Raw genomic sequence first — 23,439 nt, forward strand, 5'->3', positions numbered from 1 at the left:
ACTGTACGGAAATAAAAGGATCGTTGAATTCTTCCACCCACACTTGTCCAGTGCCTGCCCCGTGGGCTGTGCTGGTGGAGGGACGCCCGCTCCTGGACTTCCAGAGGCGATGGGCCTGGCCCGACACGGACCGGCCAGGGCGCTGGAGCCACTGCACCGGTTTTGGGATCAGCTGAGGAGGGTGTGCAACGCGTCACTGGACAAGCGGCGAGCGACGGCCACCCTCCTGTGCTTGTCCCCACCACAACCTGCTGGCCTCGCGACAGACCGGGCGGCCTTGGGGCCACCGCCCAGAGCCGCTCTGGCTCAGGGTTCCTGGAGGGTCCCGCTGGGCCCCTGGCCCGAATCTGAGGAGCCGTGCCCACCAGGGCACCACCTGGCCTATCTGCTTCTGCCCCTCACCTCCCTCCCTTCCTCCCTGTGACCAGGCTATGTGGCATCCATCATGGGCAGGAGGAGGCCGCTGCCAAGGATCCATGCGCAGAACCAGCAGCTCCGGGCACAGGCAGAGCGGCAGGCAGTGAACTTCGTGGTGCAAGGTACCTGGAGCCCCCAGCTTGTCTGCTGGGTCCATGTGCTGCCCGGGTTTTTAGCAGCTGTCGGGCCAGTGATACCCACCAGATCACCCACCCACAGCCCCCACAGTCCCAGCTCCCACAGCCCAGCACCCACAGCCCAGCACCCACCCACAGACCCAGCACCCACCCACAGCCCAGCACCCACCCACAGCCCAGCACCCACCCACAGCCACAGCACCCACCCACAGCCACAGCACCCACCCACAGCCCAGCACCCACCCACAGCCCAGCTCCCACAGCCCAGCACCCACAGCCCAGCACCCACCCACAGCCACAGCACCCACAGCCCCAGCTCCCACAGCCCAGCACCCACCCACAGCCACAGCACCCACAGCCCCAGCTCCCACAGCCCAGCTCCCACAGCCCAGCACCCACCCACAGCCACAGCACCCACAGCCCCAGCTCCCACAGCCCAGCACCCACCCACAGCCACAGCACCCACAGCCACAGCTCCCACAGCCCAGCACCCACAGCCCAGCACTCACCCACAGCCCAGCACCCACCCACAGCCCCAGCACCCACAGCCCCAGCACCCACAGCCCCAGCCCCCACCCACAGCCCAGCACCCACAGCCCAGCACCTACAGCCCAGCACCCACCCACAGCCCAGCACCCACAGCCCAACACCCAGAGCCCAGCACCCACCCACAGCCCCAGCACCCACCCACAGCCCAGCACCCACAGCCCAGCACCCAGAGCCCAGCACCCACCCACAGCCCAGCACCCATAGCCCAACACCCAGAGCCCAGCACCCACCCACAGCCCCAGCACCCACCCACAGCCCAGCACCCACAGCCCAGCACCCAGAGCCCAGCACCCACCCACAGCCCAGCACCCATAGCCCAGCACCTACAGCTCAGCACCCACAGCCCAGCACCCACCCACAGCCCCAGCACCCACAGCCCCAGCACCCACCCACAGCCCAGCACCCACAGCCCAGCTCCCACAGCCCAGCACCCACAGCCCAGCACCCACAGCCCAGCACCCATAGCCCAGCACCCACCCACAGCCCCAGCAGCCACAGCCCCAGCACCCACCCACAGCCCTGCACCCACAGCCCCAGCACCCACAGCCCCAGCCCCCGGAGCAGGAGGCAGGCCGGGTGACACCACATTGTTGGCCTCCGGTTATGCAAACTCCTTAGTCACCTTCAGCCACAGCGTGCGAATAGCTCCTGTCTCGGCAGGAGGTGAGGGAGAGACGTGATCAGGGGCTGCACACCATGGGCCATGAGCTGTCCCGACATGGCCTTGGGGAGCCTGGGAGTCAGGCCATCCCCACCTAGGACCTGGACTCACAGATGGAGGGCGGAGGCCCCAGGCCCAGAGGAGAAGCCTGGAGGGTGGATTCCAGCCCCTCCCCCCACCCCCCCGCGGCCTGCTCCCCATCCCCCCAGGGGCTGTTCTGCAGCTGGAGGAGGGGCCAGCGGAGGTGAGGTCAAGTCCCCATCGCACCCTACAGAGAGCCCCAGAGAGGGGGCAGCAGCTGCTGGGACGGCAGCTAGGATCTGCCTGCGCTCATGTAGGGTCTTCCCCATCCTGTCTCCCGGCCCGACCCCCGGCAGGAGCCGAGGATGCTGACGCCTCCCCATCCTGAGGTGGCCCCGATTCCCAGGCAGGTCCTCATGTATGCGGGAGTGGTCATGACCCCGTTTCTCTGTGCACTAGGTGTGTGCACGGGTGTGTGCACTAGGTGTGTGCGGGGGTGTTCACTAGGTGTGTGCACTAGGTGTGTGCACTAGGTCTTTGCACTACATGTGTGCAGGGGATGTGCACTAGGTGTGTGCACTAGGTGTGTGCACGAGTGTGTACACTAGGTGTGTGTGGGTGTGTGCACTAGGTGTGTGCACGAGTGTGTACACTAAATGTGTGCGGGGGTGTTCACTAGGTGTGTGCACTAGGTGTATGCACTACATGTGTGCAGGAAATGTGCACTAGGTGTGTGCACTAGGTGTGTGCACGAGTGTGTACACTAGGTGTGTGGGGGTGTGTGCACTAGGTGTGTGCACGAGTGTGTGCACGAGTGTGTACACTAAATGTGTGCGGGGGTGTTCACTAGGTGTGTGCACTAGGTGTGTGCACTAGGTCTTTGCACTACATGTGTGGAGGGGATGTGCACTAGGTGTGTGCACTAGGTGTGTGCACGAGTGTGTACACTAAATGTGTGCGGGGGTGTTCACTAGGTGTGTGCACTAGGTGTGTGCACTACATGTGTGCAGGGGATGTGCACTAGGTGTATGCACTAGGTGTGTGCACGAGTGTGTACACTAAATGTGTGCGGGGGTGTTCACTAGGTGTGTGCACTAGGTTATGCACTATATGTGTGCAGGGAATGTGCACTAGGTGTGTGCACTAGGTCTTTGCACTACATGTGTGGAGGGGATGTGCACTAGGTGTGTGCACTAGGTGTGTGCACGAGTGTGTACACTAGGTGTGTGTGGGTGTGTGCACTAGGTGTGTGCACTAGGTGTGTGCACGAGTGTGTGCACGAGTGTGTACACTAAATGTGTGCGGGGGTGTTCACTAGGTGTGTGCACTAGGTGTGTGCACTAGGTGTGTGCACTACATGTGTGCAGGGGATGTGCACTAGGTGTGTGCACTAGGTGTGTGCACTACATGTGTGCAGGGGATGTGCACTAGGTGTGTGCACTAGGTGTGTGCACGAATGTGTACACTAAATGTGTGCGGGGGTGTTCACTAGGTGTGTGCACTAGGTTATGCACTATATGTGTGCAGGGAATGTGCACTAGGTGTGTGCACTAGGTCTTTGCACTACATGTGTGGAGGGGATGTGCACTAGGTGTGTGCACTAGGTGTGTGCACGAGTGTGTACACTAAATGTGTGCGGGGTGTTCACTAGGTGTGTGCACTAGGTGTATGCACTACATGTGTGCAGGGGATGTGCACTAGGTGTGTGCACTAGGTGTGTGCATGAGTGTATACACTAGGTGTGTGGGGGGTGTTCACTAGGTGTGTGCACTAGGTGTGTGCACTACATGTGTGCAGGGGATGTGCACTAGGTGTGTTCACTAGGTGTGGGCAGGGGTGTTCACTCGACACCCACTGTGCGCCTGGCACTGAGAGGCCTGTGCCCTGTGCTGGCAGGGCCTGGCCAGGCCGGACGTGGTGTTGGCTGAGTGAATGCTCAGCTGACCACGTGGCTCGTCCCCACACACACCCGCCTGCTCTCTGCCCGGCAGAGCTGAGGTCACCAACTTGAAGCCACACGAGTGACAGGCATGGGAACGGGTTGAGCCACGCCGCGCAGTCCCTGCGAGGTCCGTTAGCTGGTGTGACAGACGGGATTCTAGAGTCTGTGCCCACGTGCGGCAGGACCTGTGCGCATGCTGAGACGTCACACCTGTGACCAGGTCGTGCTACAGGGAAGGGGTTTGCAGACATGAGGAGGCCCCTCACCAGTTGAGTTCATGGGCAGTGGGGTTGCCCCGTGGGCCTGACCTACTCAGGTGGGCCTAGACAGAAGGACGTGGGGTCAGAGCTGGAGACTGACAGGTGCGGTGCCCTCCTGCTGGCCTAAAGGAGCAAACTGCGCTGGGTGCCCCCACCGTGAGCCAGGGCGGCCTCCGGGGCCACTGTCCTCGGCCAACAGCCAGCATGGAACCGGGTACTCGGTCACTCGGCTGCAGGGACGTGAATTTCTCCCACCACCTGAGGTCCCGTGGACGTGGCTCTCCCCTCACCCAGCAACCAGATGGGGGCACGGCCGAGTCTCACTGGTCTCAGCTTGACTGGCACCCATGGGGCTCCTGACACGCAGGAGCCAAGAGGTGGTGGGCCCAGTGCTGGGCAGCCCGCCGGGGCCGGGGCCTCACGTTGTTGGTGCAGCAGAACCTCTGTGCCCGCAGGCTCGGCCGCAGACCTCTGCAAGATGGCCATGATCCACATCTTCGCTGCAGTGGCCGCGTCCCCCACCCTGACGGCCAGGTCAGTGAGCGAGCGGCGCCCGCCCCACCCGGCTAGCGCGTGCCCCTGCAGTGCCCAGGGCGGGGGCGGGGGCACGGCTCTCAGGCTGGCTGGCAAGCGCACAACCAGCTCCCATCCACCCCTGCATCTGAGTCACCCCCCAAGCCAAGGGCCTCCCTCGAGTCTCCTCTCAGCACCCCTGGGAGGGCCCTTCCCCCACACCTGGGCTGGGCCCCGCACCCCGGGGCCTGTCACAGCAGCCGGTGACCACAGGCCCTTCACCGTGGGGCCCAGGAGGTCCTGAGGTTCACCTGGTGCAGAAAGGTGTCTCCCAGGCCCTGGCGCCCCTTCCCAGAGCCTCTGAACTCCTTCAGGCACAGCAGCTGCCCCGGGGGTGGGTGGACCCATAGCTCCCAGGACACCGGCTCCAGACTGTGCGCCCACCCCCTGGCCGCCGCCCAGCTCCTGCTGCTGTCCCTGCCCCAGGGCCAGCGTCCCACACCTCCCAGGAGGGGTCCACCGGGGCTGCCCGGCCACAGCTGTCTGGTCTGCCTCCACCGCCGGCCCCCACTGTGACCCTCCCGAGTGTCCCCGCGGCTGGTTGCAGGAGCCCTCGCCCCGCCTCGGCTGGCCCAGAACCACCCTCCCAGCTCCCAGCTCCTGGCCCTGTGCCGGCACCTCATCTGAAGTCCCCAGGAAGGCAGCATGTCGGGCCCAGGCCTGGCTCCCTCCTCTGCAGTCCCCGGGGTCACTTGCCAGAGTGGCCTGTCCCTGCCGAAGGGCCCTTCGCGGCTGGTCAGCGTGGCCGCCGCTGAGGAGGGCGGGGTGGGTGGGCACAGCGGCGCTAGTCACGTCTCCGGCACGGCTGCTCCTTATCTGAACCCCCATCGCTCAGAAGCACCTGAGTGTCCACACACGCCCGCTGTTCACGTTGCCTTCGAGCCTGTTCCTTCCACAAGCTCAGCAGCCCTGTACCAGTGTGCGCCAGGCCACGGCCAGGCCGGGCGGGGGGGCCGAGACCCCGTCACCCACTGGTCCCCGCCCAGCAGTCGGACTGGTCTCTCGTTTTTGCAGGGACTGGGGGTCAGCGGCCAGCGCAGAGTGTAAGAGGCCTCCGCTCTGAGCCACACCTCGCGGCCTGTGCCCAGGTTTCCTACGGGTTTCTGCTTGGCTCCTCGTCCACGTGCCCGGCTCTGTCCACGCGCCCGGCTCTCTGTCCACGCACCCGGCTCTCTATCCGCACGCCCGGCTCTCTGTCCACCCGCCCGGCCCTCTGTCCACGCGCCCGGCTCTCTGTCCATGCGTCCGGCCCTTTGTCCACACGCCCGGCTCTGTCCACGCGCCCGGCTCACTGTCCACGCGCCCGGCTCTGTCCACGCGCCCGGCTCTGTCCACGCGCCCGGCTCTCTGTCCACGCGCCTGGCTCTGTCCACGCGCCCGACTCTCTGTCCACCCGCCCGGCTCTGTCCACGCGCCCGGCTCTCTGTCCACCCGCCCGGCTCTCTGTCCGTGCGCCCGGCCCTCTGTCCTCTGTGGGGTCAGTGGGAGGGCAGGGCAGCCTGGCTGGCTCACCACCCGGCAGGTGCTTCTGATGGGTGAGGTGCGTTAGAAGCCTGGCCTTTCCGGTTTTGTGGGGTCGGTGAGGATCTGGCGTGTGAGGATTTGGGGTCCTTGGGGTGACAGAGCTGAGGTGTGCACAGAGTCTTACCCAGGAAGCTGGCAGCGGCCGGGCATCTTCCTGTCCGTGGGGAATGCTGTTCTCAGCAAACGCATCGTGTGGTTTTAGGAAACCAGCAGGCGGGGTGGAATGGCCGTCGTTTCATTCTGTTTTCTGGACGCGCTTCCCAGAGCGGAGGAGGGACTGCGGCTCCGTGTGCGCTGAGTCTGCCTGAAGCCGCAGGAGCCAAGTGTGTGTCCGGGTGCCCGTGGGCGTGCCGTCGCCCGGGTGCCCCATGGGCTGCAGCCTTAGGACAGTCCCCCCGCTCTGGCTCAGGGGTCACGTTGGCGGCCTGTGGACAGGCCTGCGGGAAGGCTGGACCACGTTCTCGCAGCTGGGCCAGCCCTGGGCTCTGAGAAGGGACCAGGCGCCCGCCTGACTCCCGGCCCAATAGCGGCCTCTGTGCCCTGAGTGCGAGGACAGCAGGGCGCCCGGAAGATGCTCCTCTGCTCCAGGGCAGCCCTCACCTCCAGCGCCTCCTGTGCCGCAACCGGGGCACCTGTGGCTCTCACTCTCTCCGCCTCCGAGGGGCCGAGCCGGTGCCTGGGGCCCAGGAGGGGCAGTAAGGAGTGCCTCTGAGGCCTGGGGGGGGGGGAGGGGAGAAGGGGGGAACAGGGCCGGGCCGGGCCCTCCCAGGGGAAAGGGCAAAGGGCAAAGGGCGGAGAGGCCGCAGCAGCTCCGGCCGCAGGGGGACTCGGAGCAGGTGCAGAGCCCCAGCCTGACGCGCACAGAGGGCTCGGGCCGCGGAGGAGCTGCCAGGCAGCAGAGCCCGGACAGGCACGGCGGGGCTCCTGGGGGTGTCCCCGCCGGAGCCTCAGTCCCGACGGAGGGAAGCCACTCGGCAGTCGGCTGCCTCCGGGACGCAGCGACCTGACGCCCTGAGCCTGGGCCCACACCGCACGCCGCTTCCTGCTTTCCTGCGTCCCGGCTTCATTAGAAACAGGGGATCCGCGGCGTGAGAGTGCCGTGGGGTGACTGACCGCCCCGCGACTCCCAGGTTGTCAGGACTCAGTGTCCCCTGGAAGGGTGAGCGCCACGGCTCTCAGACCGGGGCCGTCCCCAGGCTCCTGCCCGTGGCCACAGTGCCTGTGGGCGCGAAGCTCATCAGAAGGCGAGGCCCACGCTGCCCGCCAGGCTGACGGCAGGCGGTGCCCACGCCGAGCGGAGGCCGCACGTAAACCCGTCAGGGCCCGGCTCCCCGGTGGCTCAGGGGCTCTTCCGCAGCTGCCTGGACTGCCCGCCCGCTGGGCCCCTCCTCCCGGGAGGCCATCCCGTGACCACGAGGCGACCCAGGCAGCAGGGCCCGCGGGTCCTCCCACTCCCCGCTGGGCCCCTCCTCTCCGACACCGAGCCACACTGTGCCCTGCAACACGCCCCCGATGACGCCCCCTCGCTGGGCGGACAGTCCTGACTGACCGTGTGGGGCCCTCACAGGCTGACCCCCCGGGCGGTGTGTTTCAGGCTGGTGGCCCAGATCCATGATGAGCTGCTGTTTGAGGTGGAAGATGCGCAGGTGCCCGAGTGCGCAGGTGAGCGAGGAGACCGGGAGGAAGGCACGTCCTGGCGGCCCTCCCCCGCCTCATGCTGCGTGTCACCTGCACCCTGGCCACAGCCCCACGGACACGTGCTCCCCATGGGCCCTGCTCCCCGTGGGCCCTGCTCCTCATGGGCCCTGCTCCCCGTGGTCCCTGCTCCCCGTGGGCCCTGCTCCCCGTGGGCCCTGCTCCCCGTGGGCCCTGCTCCCCGTGGGCCCTGCTCCCCGTGGGCCGTGCTCAGCCACGGGCCCTGGAAAGATGGGGCATCGGCCTCCCAGGCTGGGGGAGCAGGCTGGGGTGCTGAGGGCTCACTGCCAGGCACCCGCGGAGTCCCGGAGAGACCCAGGTTCCTCCCTCGCCGGCTGCGGTAGGGGCGGGGCTCCCGCTCCGGCCTCGCTGTGTAGACAGAGGACAGGCCCGACGCCTGCCCCGGGCGTGTCTGTCCAGATCTGTGTGGCACGTCAGACTGGGGGGGGGGAATGGGGACTCACTGTTAGAGAGGCAGCTCGCTCTGGGACCCACAACCAAGCTGGCTGCTCCCTTCCGGGCCGAGCATGCTCCACGGTGACAGGCCCCCCATGGGGTCACCACCAGCCCCAGAGCGGCCCTGCAGGCTTCACCTGGGCCTGCACCCCCACAGGGAATCGGGCCCACGGGCTCCTGCCCCCGCTCCTCCTCCTTCCTCCGGCCCCAGGGCCTCGGACGGAGCTGCAGGCCTGGCCTGACCCCTGCCCGACCCTGCCCAGCACCTGAGGGCTGAGGGAGGCCCAGCTGGGGAACCTGTGGGTGTGGCCCGCGGGGCAGGGGCTCCAGCCGCTTCTCTCTCTCCTAGCTCTGGTCCAGGGAGCCATGGAGGCCTTGCAGCACGTGAGGGCATTGGGACTGCAGCTGCAGGTGAGGGGCAGCGGGAACCGGGGCCACACCCCCAGCTGCCAGGGCCCCCGCGGGGAGAGGGCACAGTGCCCGGGGCAGGAGCGCCCGGACAGGCAAGGCCCGGCCCTGCTGCAGCCCCCGGCCCGGCTGCTCCCAGCCTGCCCTCTGAGGAGCGTTCCCCTGGCGACCAGTGTGGCCCTCTGCCTGGGAGAGCCACGGGTGTCCTTGGGCATCGGGACCGGTCCGGCGTGGCAGCAGTGTGGTCAGACCTCCACCCAGGGCCCCACCTGCCTCAGGTGCACCGGGCCTGCTGAGCCTGGTCCCAGCCCCACTCCTGCTGGTCACCCCTCCGAGGGGCTCCCCAAGTCAGGGGGAAAGGGAGGGATAAGGAAGGGGTGGGAGTCCCGGAAGCCTGTGCAGGCCGCCCTGGTGGGCAGAGCCATGCCCGTCCCTGTCCCTGTCCCTGTCCCCGTCCCCGTCCCTGTCCCTGTCCCTGTCCCTCTGAGGGGTCTCCAGCCACCAGGTCCCAGCAGCCTCCGCTCTTCCTCCTGGGGTTGTGGCCACACTGTGTGTCCTGAGGGCCCCTGCACGGCCCCCACTCCCCCAGGCAGTGCTAGATGGGTCAAGGAGCACTGCCCAGGCCAGCCAGGGTCCGGGTCCGGGGTGTCCACGCTTGCTCCTGCAGCACAAGGAGACATGGGGCTTCCCTTCCATGGAGGCCAGGAGCCCCAGTAGTCCAGCAGGTGGCAGGGCTGCAGCTGTGGGGGGCCCTTCCCCACCCTATCCAGAGGGGCTCTTGAGCTGTGGTCCAGGCATCAAGGCCCCGGGAGGGCTCTCCTGGACCCCTGGCACCTCCCAGGGCCCCGAGGTGGCCAGCCTGGCGGGGGGGGGGGGGCACCTGGCCTGGCCCCGCCCCTGCAGAAATGCTCCCTGGCACAGGCCCTGGCAGCTCAGGTGGCAGACTTGGCCAACGTGGAGGTGCTCTGCCCGGGGTGTGCGTGTGCGTGAGCCTGCCTGTCCCCGCGAGGGCGTTACTGTGCGTCCCGTAGCCGTGTTGCTGAGGGTGTGTAGGGTGTGTCTGCCTTGCACTGTGGCCGTCCCCGGGTGGGGGACCTGCACTCACCCCTGGCTGCCACCCACAGGTGCCCCTGAAGGTGAGCCTGAGCACTGGCCGCTCCTGGGGACACCTGGTGCCACTGCAGGAGGCCCCGCCCCGGCCGCGCCCCCGTCCTGCCGCGTCTCCACGCACCCGCCTGGCCAGACCGCACCTGCCTTCTTCCCCTGCATTTCGCCCGTAGCCCCGGCAACAGCGGGGGACGGAACTGACTCCCCAGCCCCTGGGTGGCCTCCCCAAGGTCATGGCTGGCGTCTGTGCTGGCTAGAGCAGGACGTGGCCTGGCCAAATGCACCCTCTGGGTCCTCGCCGAGTAAACGCCATCCACAAACTGTCCTCGTCCCTGTCCTCGTCCCTGACTTCCTCCCATGGGTGGGAAGTGCCCGGGCCGGGCTGAGCGCCCCACCTGAGCCCTGGCCGGTCCCCACGAGCCGCCGGCCGGTCCCCAGCCCTGGGAGCAGCTGGCTCCCTGCCAGGGCCGTTCTCAGACCCCCGGTGCCAAGGGAAGGGCCCCGCCGTGCACCCCAGAGCCTCGCAGCAGCCTGTGCAGCCACCAGCACGCCCCGCACCGCGGGGAAGCCGAGGCCCAGGAAGGTTCCATCACTGCAACTTACACAGGGCTGCTTCGGGGGCCTCTGGGAGTGCACCCCGGGGCCGTGCCGGTCCCCTGGCACCGAGGGCCCAGCCCCTCCCACCAGCTGCCGTGTCTGGATCTGGGCTCCGACTGGGCCCGTGGCACCTGTCAGGGCAGGGGAGCATGTTGGTGCGCCCACTGGGCCCAGACGCTCCTGCCCCCGGGCCCGGCTGTTTCTGCTGACACGCGGCCGGTTCTGTGCTGCCTTCACGGAGCCCTCGGGACGGACGCACCACGTGCTCTGGGAGCCCTGGCCACCAGTTCCCGGCCAGCCCGCCTCTCTGGTTCCCAGGCTGAGCCCGCAGCCAGCATCGTGCGCCTGGACGTGGCGGCCGCGCCTCCAGCATCTTTACTGCGCCCTCACCTCAGAGCACGCCCTCTGGGGGCTTCACGGGGACACCTGGCCCAAACAGATGAGCAGCCTGGGCACTGCCCGGCAGCCTGGCCTGTGTGCCCGCCGGCTCCAGGCCCCCACACCGGAGTGACAGAGGCTCCGGGGAAGGCGCCCGGCGGCCCCCAGGCTCAGGGCAGCCGCCTCGGGAAGGGGGGCAGAAGCCCGGTGGGGAGCAGGCTGGGGCGGGGCTGGCCACGTCCCCATCAACAAAGCCAGGGTCCACCCTGAACCTCTCCTCGCTCTCGTCACCACCTGGACCCCCAGCCCCCTCCTGCCCCCTTCCACACCAGGCCCCCTCCACCCCCAGGCCTTCAGGGAGTGCCCAGCGGAGGGTGCCCGACAGGGACAGGGCGTCCAGCCCACAGGCCCTCCCCCCCTCCCCCCACCCCACCCCCGGAAACCAGCCCTTCCCCAGCGCCGGGCTGGGCCGCCTCAAGGAAGCACGGAGGCCGATTCCGTCCGCTCTGGTTTATTGAGGAACAACAGCATCGGGGCGCGCAGGTGGGAGGGCCACCCCACACCCCTCCTGCTGCTCACACCCCCACAGGAGGGGACCCCGTCCCCGGGCCCTGCAGCCTGTCCCCCTGGAGCTCAGCTCGCCGCTGCCCTGGGCGCTCCTGCGGGTGGTTTGGCACATCCTGGGCTCCAGGAGTCGCCCAGCCGTGGGCTCACACAGTGAACCAGCCCCGCGACGGGCTCCGGGCCAGAGACGCGGCGTCCACGCCAGCGTGGCCAACAGCCCGGCGCGGTGACTCCGTGTCACCAAGTCTGACCTCGGCCATCCTCCCACACGCCCAGACCCAGGCAAAGCCTCGTCTGGGTCATGCCACCCCATGCCCAGCCGCCCAGCACCCTCCGCTGGGAAGGAGCGCCCCACTCGCAGTTCCCGGCCCCGCAGGCCCAGCCCAGCACCTCCCGGCCTCCCTTCCCAGGCTCCCTCCGTCGCCACCTCGTGCCCGTGACTCGTGTGCACGTGGGCACACCCCTCCAGCAGGGCTAAGGACTGCTGTTTAGAAACCCCCAGCAGCGCTCTGCGGCCCGGAGCGCAGGCCACAGGCCTCGGGGCGTGTCCTGGGCACCGAGGAGCCCCTCCCAGGGCTGCCCTTCCCGGCCCGGCCGAGCCCACAGCCTCCGGGAAGGCCCAGCAGAGCACGGCACGGGCCCGAGCTGACTCAGAAGTCGCTTCAAACCGACGCGGCGGTGCCACCCACCTGGCTGGACACGGGCAGGAAGGGGGTCCAGCCCGCCCAGGGCAGCCCCCCCACAGGCACTCGATGGCGAACGTGCCGAGGCCAGAGCCAGCTCCATGGCCCCGGAGCACCCCCTGCCCCCCAAGGGCCTCCGCCCACACCTCCCGCAGGGCAGGCCTCGCCCGCTCCACCCGGCAGCACTGGGAGCGCCCGACAGGGTGGGGGTGAAACAGGGTGGGGGGAGAGGGGAGAGGCCTCGTGGCCCATCCACCTGGCGCCTCAGCGTCCGCAGACCACCGACCGGGGGGCCTGCTGAGCAGTGGAGCGGGGCGGGGGGCGGGGACGGCCGCCAGCCACAGGCCAACACCCTGGGCACCAGGCCCGGCCCAGGCAGCCTCAGCTGCCCTGGATCCCACCGCCGGGGGCTGCCCAGCTAACGAACATCCCGGAACACGCCGCCTCCTGCTCTCGGCTCCCAGTTTCCAGACAACGGGAGTCCTGGAGCCCTGACCCCTGAGCAACCCCCGGCCCGGGCTCACTCTTTCCGAGCCTCACGGGGCGCCCCAGGGAGGACCGGGGCCCCGCAGGGACGAGGGCCCAGGCCGCCAGCTCCGAGAAGCTAGACTCCTCGCTGAGCGGCCGGGGAGGGCGCTGCAGAGGCCAAGTCAGAACCCATCTCGGCTCTGGAGCAGCTCGCGCCCAGGCCGGCGGGAAGCAGCAGCCGGCAGCCCCTGCAGGGGGTCCCGCTCCCACCAGGGGGCGGCTGGGGGGTCTGCCAAGCGGCACTGCCCTGGCGAGGGCCTGTCCTGGTGCAGGGCACGCCCAGCCGGGTGGGCGCCGACGCCTCTGCCCACAGCGGCTAGGCACCGGGGTTCCGGACACAGGCCCCCCCACCACACCCTCCTGGCAGCACCAAAGGGCAATAAAAGTCAAGAGTCGCGGCGGCGGCCACCCACTGTGGGCCATCTGACCAGGAAGACGGCCCCCCAGGTCCCTCTGGGACAGCGAGGGGCTCCATCACCAACCAGACTGACGGCCCGGCCCCGCCTCCCACCCCCGGGACAGAGGCTCGGAAGGCACAGGATGAGAGAGCTGGTGGCCCCGGAGCTACCGCTCGACCACCACCTGCCCTCCCGTCCACCGGGCCCCTGGCAACGGAGGCTGCCCCGAGCCAGGACCCAACCAAACAAAGGAGAAAGGCACAGCTTTTCCATTTTGCTAAAACACTTTACGTCTGTCTGTATAATCCAGGTTAACAAAATCTGAGCTGCAAGAAAATAGGGTGCCGATTTCTGTACAGTCTACAAAACTCCCACCCCGAGCGGGGCCGGCCTCCGGGGTATGTACAGGGGAGAGCGGGGTCTGTACAGTGCTCCGCGAACGCCTCACGCCACAGCACGCAGGCTCCGGGGAAACCGGGCACCGCTCGCTCGCTCACTTCCAAGGCCCCTTGAAGAGCGTCCCCTCCGCGGCCCCACACGTGAGCCCCTTCCTCCAAGCCCCCAGTGAAGGGGTCTCGGTGGCGGGTCCAGGCTCGCAGCTGGACGTGCGGCCACTGCCAACCACCTGCTCGTCCCCGCCCGGGCCACCCTGCCCGACGGCCCCAGCCCCCAACCTCAGGAGGCTGAGCCTCCCGGCCCCTCCCAAAGGCAGCGGCACCTCCGGGCTGGGCGGGCCTCAGCCTCCTCACAAGCCAGGAATGCTCTTTGGCGGAAATGATGCTAAATCAGGGTCTCCCTCCAGATTCCAAATTCTGAAACCCTCCACCCACCCGGACCAAACTGGGCAGGAAACAACGCCTATTCTAGACCACACAGGTGTGCATGTGCGAGGGCATCCACTACCGTTTTGTCCCAGGATTACAGGCATGCAGAGTGCTATTCTGTCTAAGTAACTGATTAAAAAGCAGGTCGGTGCCAGGCGGGGGGCAGCTGTGGGCTGTGGTGGTGGCAGCGGCTGGGCTAGTATTCACAGGGCAGGCTGAGGCCAGGAGGTCCAGGGGGGCAGGGGGAGGCCTCCCCACCCTGCTCCCCTGCAGGGCTCTGACCCAGGCTGTGCCGTCGGTTGCTATGGGAACCACACCAGGTGATGACGCCAATCAGCAGAGCCTGGGCAGGGGAGGGGTGGGGACCACAGGGAAAGGCGACTGGGTGTCAAAGCAAAGCGGAACCAGGTGAAGCAGGGCTCTTGAGACGGGCCTCCTGCAAGCAGGTGGCTCCCGGGCTGGCTCAGGGCGGGCAGGGACGCTCCCCAGTCTGGGCCCCACGGGCAGGCAGCCGGGCGGGAGCTGTGGGCATGCGGCATGCTGCAGCCAGCCACGTGCTCAGCATGCACAGAGCGGAGGCCCGAGGGGCAGCGGCCGCCAGCCCAGCAGGCCACGCCCCTGGGGACCCATGGCTGAGCCAGAGCCGGGCCAGTGGCCAGCGATCTGCTGGGCAAGGGCCTTACTGCAGAGGTTCTGTGCTTGGTGGGCAAGGCCGGGCCCGGGCCGACGGCTGTGGGCCAGGAGCCCTGCCGCCCAGGGCCGGGCCGCTGCGTGGGCCTGTGGTGGTCCATGCTGTCACTCTTCAGGGCGTGGTCCCAGCAGGCTGGGCAGGCAGGGGGCCATGGCTGCAAACCACCCACCCCCCGAAGTGTCATGGATGAGCAATAGCCCCGCCCCCCCAAGAACCAGCCAGAGAACCACGTGATGTTGAAGAAGGAAAAACCCAACAAAAACGCCAAGGCGCGTCTGAAAGCAGGCCCGGCGGGGGCGGCAGGTGCAGGCGGAGGGCGCGGGCGGCGGCGGGCGGCGGTCACTCCTCGCGCAGCTGCAGGCGGTAGCGGTGGTAGCGGACCTGGAAGAAGAGGCGCTCGGCCAGCGAGAGGGTCATGCCGGGCAGCACGTAGTGGTCACTGCAGCCCATGTGTCTGAAGCCCAGCGACTCGTAGAGCTTGTGGGCGGCCACCTTGACGGCCGTCGTACCCAGCACCACGGCGGAGTAGTTGTGCACCACGGCGAACTCCAGCACCTTGCGGCCCAGCGCCTTGGCGATGCCCTTGCCGCGGAAGCGCGAGTCCACGGACATGCGCAGCAGCTCCACGGTGTTGTCCGCCTCGTGGGCCCGCGCCGCCACGATGCCCACCACGTTGCCGTCCAGCACGGCCACCCAGAAGCAGGAGCCTGCGGGGGACAGGGCGGTCAGGGCTGGGCTCTGCTGTGGGGCACGGCTGCCGAGAGCGGGGCAGGCCTCAGCCAGCTGGCCCCTTCCCTGCCTGGCAGCCAGATGCCTGGACACCACGGCCAGCCACAGCGAGGCCATGAGGGCCACAACCCCAGGGCCTCAGGGCACCTCAGGGGCCTGTGGCCGTGCCAGCCCTGTGGCCCTCCCTCTCCTGGGTCAGGGGCCGCTGGGCCTGGGAGGCACGTGACCCTGGGAGGCTCAGGGGAAGGTCTGTGGGTACTTTAGAAATCCCACTGGGGAGCCGGGGTGGCCACGGGCACCCCTGGCCTGGCCTCGCCTGGGCAGCCGGCCCAAACCCATCACAGCCCGTGCAGGCAGGAAGGCGGGGAGCCCTAGCAGGAGGGGGAGAAGGCGGAGACCAGAGGACGGACTGCAGGGCACAGGCCACTGGGAGAGCTTGTCAGCTGTGACGGAGGCCCAGGCGCTGCAGGAGGCAAAGGGCTGCTGGGGACGGGGTGCGGGCTCCAGGGGAGGGGCCTGTGCTCTCGGCCACCCCGCTTCCTCCGAGTGCTCCCGCCCACCCCCTCCGCGAGCAGCCAAACTCCCCCCGTCAGCCAACCAGCTCCGCCACAAGGCCTCCGTCTCCTTTACCGCCCGGGGCCCGACGTGGCCGAGCTGGGAATGGCCGAGCGACTGCCCACCCCCAGGTCAGGACCGTGCTGGGAGCCCCGCCTCTCCCCAGGCCTCGGTTTCCCCACGCATCCAGCACGGCCCCGCGGCCCTGTGGGGTCTCCTGCAGACCCCCCAACGTCTCAGGGCCGTGCAGGGCCCCCACCCCAGGTCCACTCAGGGGCACCGCAGCCCAGAGAGCGAAGACCCGAGGGCCGGGTCCTCATGCCACAGCCGGCCCCCAGCCGGAGCCGCCCAGCCCCGCGGTCTCGCCGTCCGGCCCGGCCGGCACAGGCAGCCAGGCCGCAGCTGGGCTCCTCGGGCCGAGATGTTTGGTCTGCGCCCGGGAGAGGGCGAGGGAAACCGCAGGTGCCGAGGCTGCTGACAGCTGGGGGGGCACAGGCTGGCCGGACACCTGCCTCTCCGCCCGTCCTTCCCTGATACCAGGCTCCTGCTAGACCCCCACCAACTACCCAGGCCCATGTGTCCCCTCTCCTCAGACGGGCGCCCTCAGCACCGGGGGACTCTCACCCCCGAGGGCCGCGATGACAGACGGCCCTTGGTTCTGGGCGTGGAGACCAGGGTCCTGCCTCCCAGGACCCAGCCCCCCGCCAGCCTGGAGGACAGACAGTGGCCCAGAGCCCGCGGGTCAGGCCCCTCCCTCTCCAGGAGCCTGGCCAGGGCCAGGGCGAGACCCGCTGGCTCACTGAGCGCCCCGAGACCAGAAGCCGAGACCAAAACGTAAGGCTCTTGCTCCCAGGATCCCCGCCACCCAGTCCCCTCCCCGGCAGGCCCCTCTCTGCCTGCCACTGCCCTCCCCCCCAGCCCAGGCCCCAGCAGGCCCCAGGAGCACCTCGGCCAGACAGGACCTGCGAGAGGAGAGACCCCCCCACCTTGTGAAGAGCAGGGCCTGCCAGGCCCCGAGCACCCGGCCTCAGAGGACTCAGGAGGCCCAGGGCCAGCCGCCCATGGACACTCAGAGACCTCGGGTCAGCATCAAAGGCCCAGCTCTGCCCCCGGGCCCTGCCCCCCAACTCCAGCCAGAGCCCTCAGTCACCCCGAAGCCTAGTCGCGGGGCCCACCCTGCATGGCCAGGAGGGGCGGAGGCAGAGGGCTGGGGCTGGGGCTCACCGGGCGGCTTCATGTAGTACTGCTCGATGTCGGCCATGTCCGTGTGCAGGGCGCAGTCCAGGTAGGCGAGGACCACCTTCCGGCTGTAGTAGTAGCGCAGCGCCAGCAGCCCCGCGGGCACCAGGCAGGTCAGCAGCAGCGAGCCCGTGAGCGCCCAGCAGAGCCCTGCGGGAGGGGGCGCGGTGAGGGCGGGCGGGGGGCGGGGAGAGGGGCCCGCGCTGCCCCCAGGAGGCGGGCAGGAGGCAGCCCCCCTGCACCTCGCGGGGTAAACAGCCCGTGGGGGACAAGCAGGGAGGAGACGAGGCCGAAGACGCGGGGACTGTTCTCTCTGGAGGAGCCCGGGGCCTCGGCTGCTCCTTCCCACTCCTCCGGTCCGTCCGGAGGGCGCGGGCCCTTTAACCTGAGGGCGCAGGCGCCTCCGGCAGCGGCCTTGGCCCACCCCTGCCCCCTCTTGGGAAGCGGGCACCTTCCGGACCAGCCCCCAGGCCCGCCCAGGGCGCCCGGGGTGAGGGCAGGAGCGGCCAGCAGGCAGGGGGCTGCGGGGAGAGCGGCCTCGGCCGCATGACCTTGGGGGAGTCGCACCCGCCCGGGCCTCGAGCTCCTCATCTGGAAAATGGGGAGCAGCCTCTCAGGAGGGGCCTCAACGCCCCTGCGGGGCTGCGCACCCTAAGGCCCGTGTCCCCGGCTGTGTCCTGGGCGCACACCCCCCCGCACCCGCACCCGCACCCGCACCGGGAGCTGGCTGCCTCCCTCGTAAATGAACACTCGGAGCCGCGAGGCAGCCGCCCCCGCCCCCGCCCCCGCCCCCGCCCCCGGTTATATATAGTCACAGCCCCGCTACCCGCCGCCACTCGCCCCCACCCGGGGACCCCTGCTCTCCCCGCCCGCGGCCCCGCCTGGCCCGCGCTGGTTCCCACGCCCCCGCCCGTTCGCCTCGGTCGGGAGCCGGGCCAGCCCCGCAGCGGGAGGCCCCCTAGCCCGGCCGCCGCAGAGAGCGGGGCGCGCGTGCGGGTCCGAGACTGGATCCCGGCCACCCCAGCGGGGGATCCGGGCGGGGGAGTCCCGCGTGTCCCCGGGGCGCGGACTGCGGCAGGGCCCGCACTGACCGGCCAGCAGGGCGCAGAGCAGCAGCGCGCGCGGGTGCTGCCGCAGGCCGCGGAAGGCCGTGTTGGGGATGCGCTCCATGATGCCGTCGTAGAAGATGCGGCACGCCGCCTCCTGCTCGGCCGCGCGGAACTCGCGGATGTGCACGCCGCGCCCCTCCGGGGGCCCCGCGCCGCCCGCGCCCCCCGCGCCGCCCAGGGGCTGCGGCTGCGGCTGCGGCTCGGGCTGCGGCTCGGGCGGGGGCGCGGCGGGCAGCGGGGGCCACATGGCGGCGGCGAGCAGCGCGTCCTTCTTGGCCCCCGGCAGCGCCTCATGGTCCTCGGAGGCCACGATCTTCGTCTCGCAGACCATGTCGGGCTCACAATGCATGCACCCGGCGGGCGGCGCTGGGCGCGGGGCGCGGGCGGGCGGGCCGGGCTGGGGCGGGCGCAGCCGGGCCCAGGGCAAGGGCGCGGCGCCCTCGGACCCGCGGCGGCGGCGGCGGCGGCGGCGGCTCAGGGGCGCGGGGCGGAGGCGGCGGGCGGCCGGGGCGCGCGCGGGGAGCTGCGCCGCATCTTGGAGGAGGATTTATAATGCGGCGGCGCCGGTGCGGCCGCGGCGCCCGGGGTCCCGCAGGGTCCTAGCGTCCACTGCATTGGCTGCCGGGGGTCACCATGTGACCGCGGGGGTGGGGGCCGACGCCGCCTCCGCGCCCGCCCGGTGGCACATTTGCGCGCCGCGTCGCGGCCGGGCTCCGGCAGCGGCGGGAGGGAGTGCGCCCGGGTGGGGCGGCCGCCTCGCGGAGTGGCGGGGACCTGCGAGCGCGACCGGGTTCTGGCCGGAGGGGGCGCTCCGGGGGCCCCGCACGCCGCGCGGCCGCTGTGCCGTCCGGGAAGCGGCGGACCTGGGACCGGGCCTCGGGTCCCGCCGCGCCGCGTCCTCTTCCTCCGCAGCCGCCGGTCGCAGTCACGAAGCCACCTCCATCTCCCGTCCCTTTGTCTGAACGCGGCACTCCGCGGGGCCCTGGGAGGGGCCCCCCAGCTTCCCGGCCTGGCGCCCCGGGAACGTGCGCCCGGAGCCGCACGGGCTGGAGAGGAGGGGATGCGGCCGGAGCGGGTCTAAGGTCCGCGCCGCGCAGCGCGCAGCCCGCGTTCAGACCCAGGACCCCGCGGCGGGCGGCGGGGAGGAGGGGGTGCGGGGCCCGCGGGACCCTCCCAGCCCGGCCCCTGCCTTCCGGAGCCCGCGCATGCGCCCTGCGATCTCGGTGCAGGTGCAGGGGGGCCTCGGGCGGATCCTCCCGCCCCCCAGAGCCCGACCCGCCGGCGCTGCGAGTGGGGAGGGTGGAGATGGGGGACCGGTCGCCCCAGAACCCTTGGCACTTCCTGAACCCAGCCCCGCTGCCCGCACCCGTCTCCTTGTCGCCCGCACCCCCCGGAGGTGACCTCACAAGCGGCCGCGGGGTGGCCGGTGGCAGTCGGGCCGAGGACCCGCGGCCCAGAGCCCAGCCGGCGCCTGCGGTCACCGGGGGCCGGGGCGGGGCTGTCCCTGCCTGCACGGCGCTAAGGGGCGCAGGGCGGGGCGGCCCGGACCAGGGAGCTGAACTAGTCCTCGGCCAGGGCTGCGGGGGGTGGGAGGGGCACCCCGGGGTCACCCCCACACCATGCTCCCCGGGTGCCAGGTGATCTGAAGGGAATTCACGGAGAATCTCAGCGCAGCTCAGGGCCCTGCTGCTGGCGTGTAGGCCGGTGGGACAGGCCCGCGGTGAGACCGGCTCCAGGGGCCCGAGGTCGGCCAGGGGAGGCAAGAAGTGCCCCCCCCCCCAGCCAACAGCACTCAGGGGGTCCAGGCAGGAAAACCCTGGGGTCGGGGAGCAGCGCTGGGGTGCCTAGAGGGTCAGGGGCGTCAGAGGAAGGGGAGCGGGCTCTGCCCCACGGCAGGGGCTTGGGGAGCGCTGTCGTGCAGGTGGCGGGGCAGGAAAGAGGAGGACGGGGGCCTGGGCTTCCCTTGCGGTGACCTCGGGGTCCTGCACCTGCAGAGGCCCCTCTCAGGGGGCTGACCTCACCTGCAGCCCCCGGCCCAGCCCCGTGGTCCAGGGGGGCGAGAGCCAGGATGAGGGAGGGGGCGGCTGGCCGGCCACCTGGAAGGCCTTGGAGGCCCTGGCCCGGGTTTTAACGCACTTGGAGTGGGTTGACGTGAAGGGGAGGACTGTGCAGCCAGCAGGGGGAAGGGCAGGCCACTCCACAGCCTCAGAGACATGGGGGTTCCCCATCCGTCCCAGGGAGGCTGTGCCCTCAGCCCACATCAGGAGCCCATTGTACAGACGAAAAACGAGGCTGGGCAAGTCAGGGCCCGTCTGTGGTGCCAGCGCTCTCCCTCGGAACCCCACGTCCCGCACTTCCGTTTCTGCTGCCTCGTCCTCCCCACCCAAGGCCTCAGGCCAGACCAAGATTCCAGCTGGAGCCCCCTGGTCCACCCGGATTCCCTTCCCAGCACGGGGCTCTGTGCGCAGCAGCGACCCCGCCCAGGCTCCAGGGGCAGGCCCTGGGCCTCGGGGCACCCGACCCTGAGGGATGCAGCTCCTGGGGACACAGGTGGGGGCCTGGGAGATGGGACTGGCCGGGGGAGCGCTGGAGGAAGAAAGGCCAGGAGGCAAACGTCTCCACAGAGAAAGGGGAGGAGGGAGCAAGGGTGAGACCTGGGGGGTCCTGCCCAGCCCAGGGAGCACGGGCCGGGAGGAAGCTCTGCCAGCGGCCTGCTCTGCCCAGCGTGTTGGAGGCCAATGTTGGCCAGGAGCAGAGCAAGGAGTGGGGCCTCGCCCCCGGGTGACTCTTCCTCCCCTCGCAGATCCTGGGCCCCTGACCTTTGCGCCCTGAGACCCCCTCTAGGCCTCAAGTTGTAGTTCAGCTCCAGCCCCAGAGAAGCAACAAAACCAGCCCCGGCTGCCAGCTGCCTCAGGACCAGCTGCATGAAAAGTGACCCCCTGCCCGTGCCGCCAGTCAATCGGGAGACCACGCCTGGAAGGCCACGCCTGGAAGGACACGGAACCTCCTCTTCAGACCCCCGCCCTAGGCCCTAGGGCAGTGGTTCTCAACCTTCCTAATGCCGACCCTTCGATACAGCTCCTCATGTTGTGGTGACCCCCGACCATAACATTATTTTCGTTGCTACTTCATAACTAATTTTGCTACTGTTATGAATCGTAATGTAAATATCTGTGTTTTCCGATGGTCTTAGGCTTCAACGAAAATAATGTTATGGTTGGGGGTCACCACAACATGAGGAGCTGTATCGAAGGGTCACGGCGTTAGGAAGGTTGAGAACCACGGCCCTCGTGGGTTGCTCAGTGGCTAGGAGCAACCAGCAGTGTCTCTCTCACCGATGTTTCTCTGTTTCTCCGCTTCCCTCCCACTCTCTCTAAAAATCGATAGAGCCCTGGCTGGTTTGTCTCAGTGGATAGGCCTGCGGACTGAAGGGTCCCGGGTTTGATTCCGGTCAGGGCACAGGCCCGGGTTGTGGGCTTGATCCCCAGTGGGGGGCGTGCAGGAGGCAGCCGATCAATGATTCTTATCATTGATGTTTCTATCTCTCCCTCTCCCTTCCTCTCTGAAATCAGTAAAAGTACATTTTTAAAAATAAAAATCAATGGAAAAAAATATCCTCAGGTGAGGATTAACAAAACAAAACAAAGAATTTAAAAAAAGATCTTCGCCGAAACCGGTTTGGCTCAGTGGATAGAGCGTCGGCCTGCGGACTGAAAGGTCCCAGGTTCGATTCCGGTCAAGGGCATGTACCTTGGTTGCGGGCACGTCCCCAGTGCGGGGTGTGCAGGAGGCAGCGGATCGATGTTTCTCTCATCGATGTTTCTAGCTCTCTATCCCTCTCCCTTCCTCTCTGTAAAAAAATCAATAAAATATATTTAAAAATAAAAAATAAGATCTTCCCCGGGGCCTCCTCTAAAATCTCCACCCTTGAACCCTTAGGACGGAGGACCCAGGCGCTCTCCCCTCCCCAGAGCACCCCTGCCTGTCCCCTCCCCTCCCCTCCCCTCCCCGCCTGGGCGTGTTACCATCGTCTTCCTCACTCCCAAGCTCCAAGGCCCTTCCTTTGCCTCCATAACTTGTTCCCATTTTTTCTAGGAATTACTTCTTCTCCCAATATTGCGATTTACCCAATAAACGTTCTCTTACAGTTTAGCTCTTGGTCCTGAATTCTTTCCCACCAGAACCCCAGTGCCGAGGTTGCTGACCTGGCGCCGTCCCCACCGCCTCGGCCAGCTGGACTGAGTGCCCACAGCAGAGTAGCCCTCCAGCCGCCCTCAGGGGCGGACAGTGAAGGGGACGGTGGATGAGGGGCTGCAGGGGAGGCGGCGGGACCCGGACACAGTGGTTCCCACGCAGAGGCGGCAGGAAGGGTGGGCGGTGGGCTGGGGGTGCCCAGCTGGCTGGCGGGGGGGAGGTGGGCAAGGGCCCAGCGGGGACGCGGGATGACTGGGCTGCTGGAGAACGTGAGGAAGGGCTCAGGCACAGGACGTGGGGCAGCGGGCACACGCAGCCCAGGAAAACGCACGCTGCCCCAGGGGCTCGCACGCCCAGCCCTGCCCGCCGAGCTGAGGAGGGGCCGTCAGGGAGACCCCGGCTCAGGGCAGACTGGGCGCTGGCCGTGGCCACAGCCGGGCCCAGCTCCTTGCTGACCGGCACTTCTGCTCCTACAAACCCGACCCGGGCCTCCCCGCCCCCCCCCCCCCCCTCAGGGGTGCAGGGACAGGCCTCACCCGCCTCCTGGCTGCCCGGCTCCCCTGGGGTCCCTTCTCTGTCCACTCAGGGCTCTCAGCCAGCGCTGTCCACCCTTCTCCCTCCCGCCCCTCCCAGCTCAGCCAGCAAATCCATCCTCAACCTCCCTCCTCCTCCCAAACCCACCCTCTCCCCTCCTCCCCTCCTCTCAAACCGACCACGTGGCCAATCCCAATGGCTCCTTCTTTAAAAATATTTTTTTATTGATTTTAGAGAGGAGGAGATAGAAACATCAATGATGAGAATCATGGACCGGCTGCCTCCTGCACGCCCCACGCTGGGCATCGAACCGTGACCTCCTGGTTCCTAGGTCAATGCTCAGCCCGAGCCACGCCGGCCGGGCCGCTGGCTCCTTCCGAGTGAGCACAACTGCTCCTCCTGCTGCCGCCAGCCCGGCCGTCTTCAGGGCATCCCCCTCGTGGTGATTCCATCCTGGCCACCCGGGTCCACCCTGTCCCTGCGTCCTGTTCGGAATGCCACGTGGCGCCCCGGCTTGCTCCAACCCCCCAGGCTCCTGAGGGGCCCTCCCCACTCCCCGACCCCTCCTGCCCTTCAGCCGTGGGGCCACTGGCGGAATAGACCCCCCAGCAGCCTCCTGGGGCCACTGCTGCTCCCCACGCGCCTGACTCCTGCCCCTGCTGCCTC

The 23,439-nt window shown here is 68.8% G+C and overlaps 2 protein-coding genes across 2 annotated transcripts in view; one reads left to right on the plus strand and one right to left on the minus strand.

Moving 5' to 3' along the window:
* POLN (DNA polymerase nu) overlaps window positions 1-10,719 on the plus strand; it is a gene marked incomplete at its 5' end in the record, with an annotated part of 76,049 nt that extends 65,330 nt beyond the window's left edge. Inside the window, 5 exons of the mRNA XM_079770088.1 lie at window positions 429-539; window positions 4,443-4,521; window positions 7,679-7,746; window positions 8,585-8,646; window positions 9,768-10,719. Of these exons, the coding sequence (XP_079626214.1) occupies window positions 429-539; window positions 4,443-4,521; window positions 7,679-7,746; window positions 8,585-8,646; window positions 9,768-9,923 (476 nt within the window). The 3' untranslated portion in view covers window positions 9,924-10,719. The remainder of the gene's footprint in view (window positions 1-428; window positions 540-4,442; window positions 4,522-7,678; window positions 7,747-8,584; window positions 8,647-9,767) is intronic.
* Window positions 10,720-13,172: 2,453 nt separating this feature from the next.
* On the minus strand, window positions 13,173-18,524 carry NAT8L (N-acetyltransferase 8 like). The gene is made up of 3 exons (XM_079774010.1): window positions 18,028-18,524; window positions 16,922-17,086; window positions 13,173-15,120 (listed from the first exon to the last, which is right to left on the minus strand). Exons 1-3 carry the CDS (start codon window positions 18,392-18,394, stop codon window positions 14,753-14,755), a joined length of 900 nt encoding a protein of 299 aa, XP_079630136.1. The 5' UTR covers window positions 18,395-18,524; the 3' UTR covers window positions 13,173-14,752.
* Between the last annotated feature and the right edge of the window lie 4,915 nt (window positions 18,525-23,439).

This window comes from Cnephaeus nilssonii (genome assembly GCF_951640355.1).
Source record: "Cnephaeus nilssonii genome assembly, chromosome: 1".
NCBI lineage: Eukaryota > Metazoa > Chordata > Mammalia > Chiroptera > Vespertilionidae > Cnephaeus > Cnephaeus nilssonii.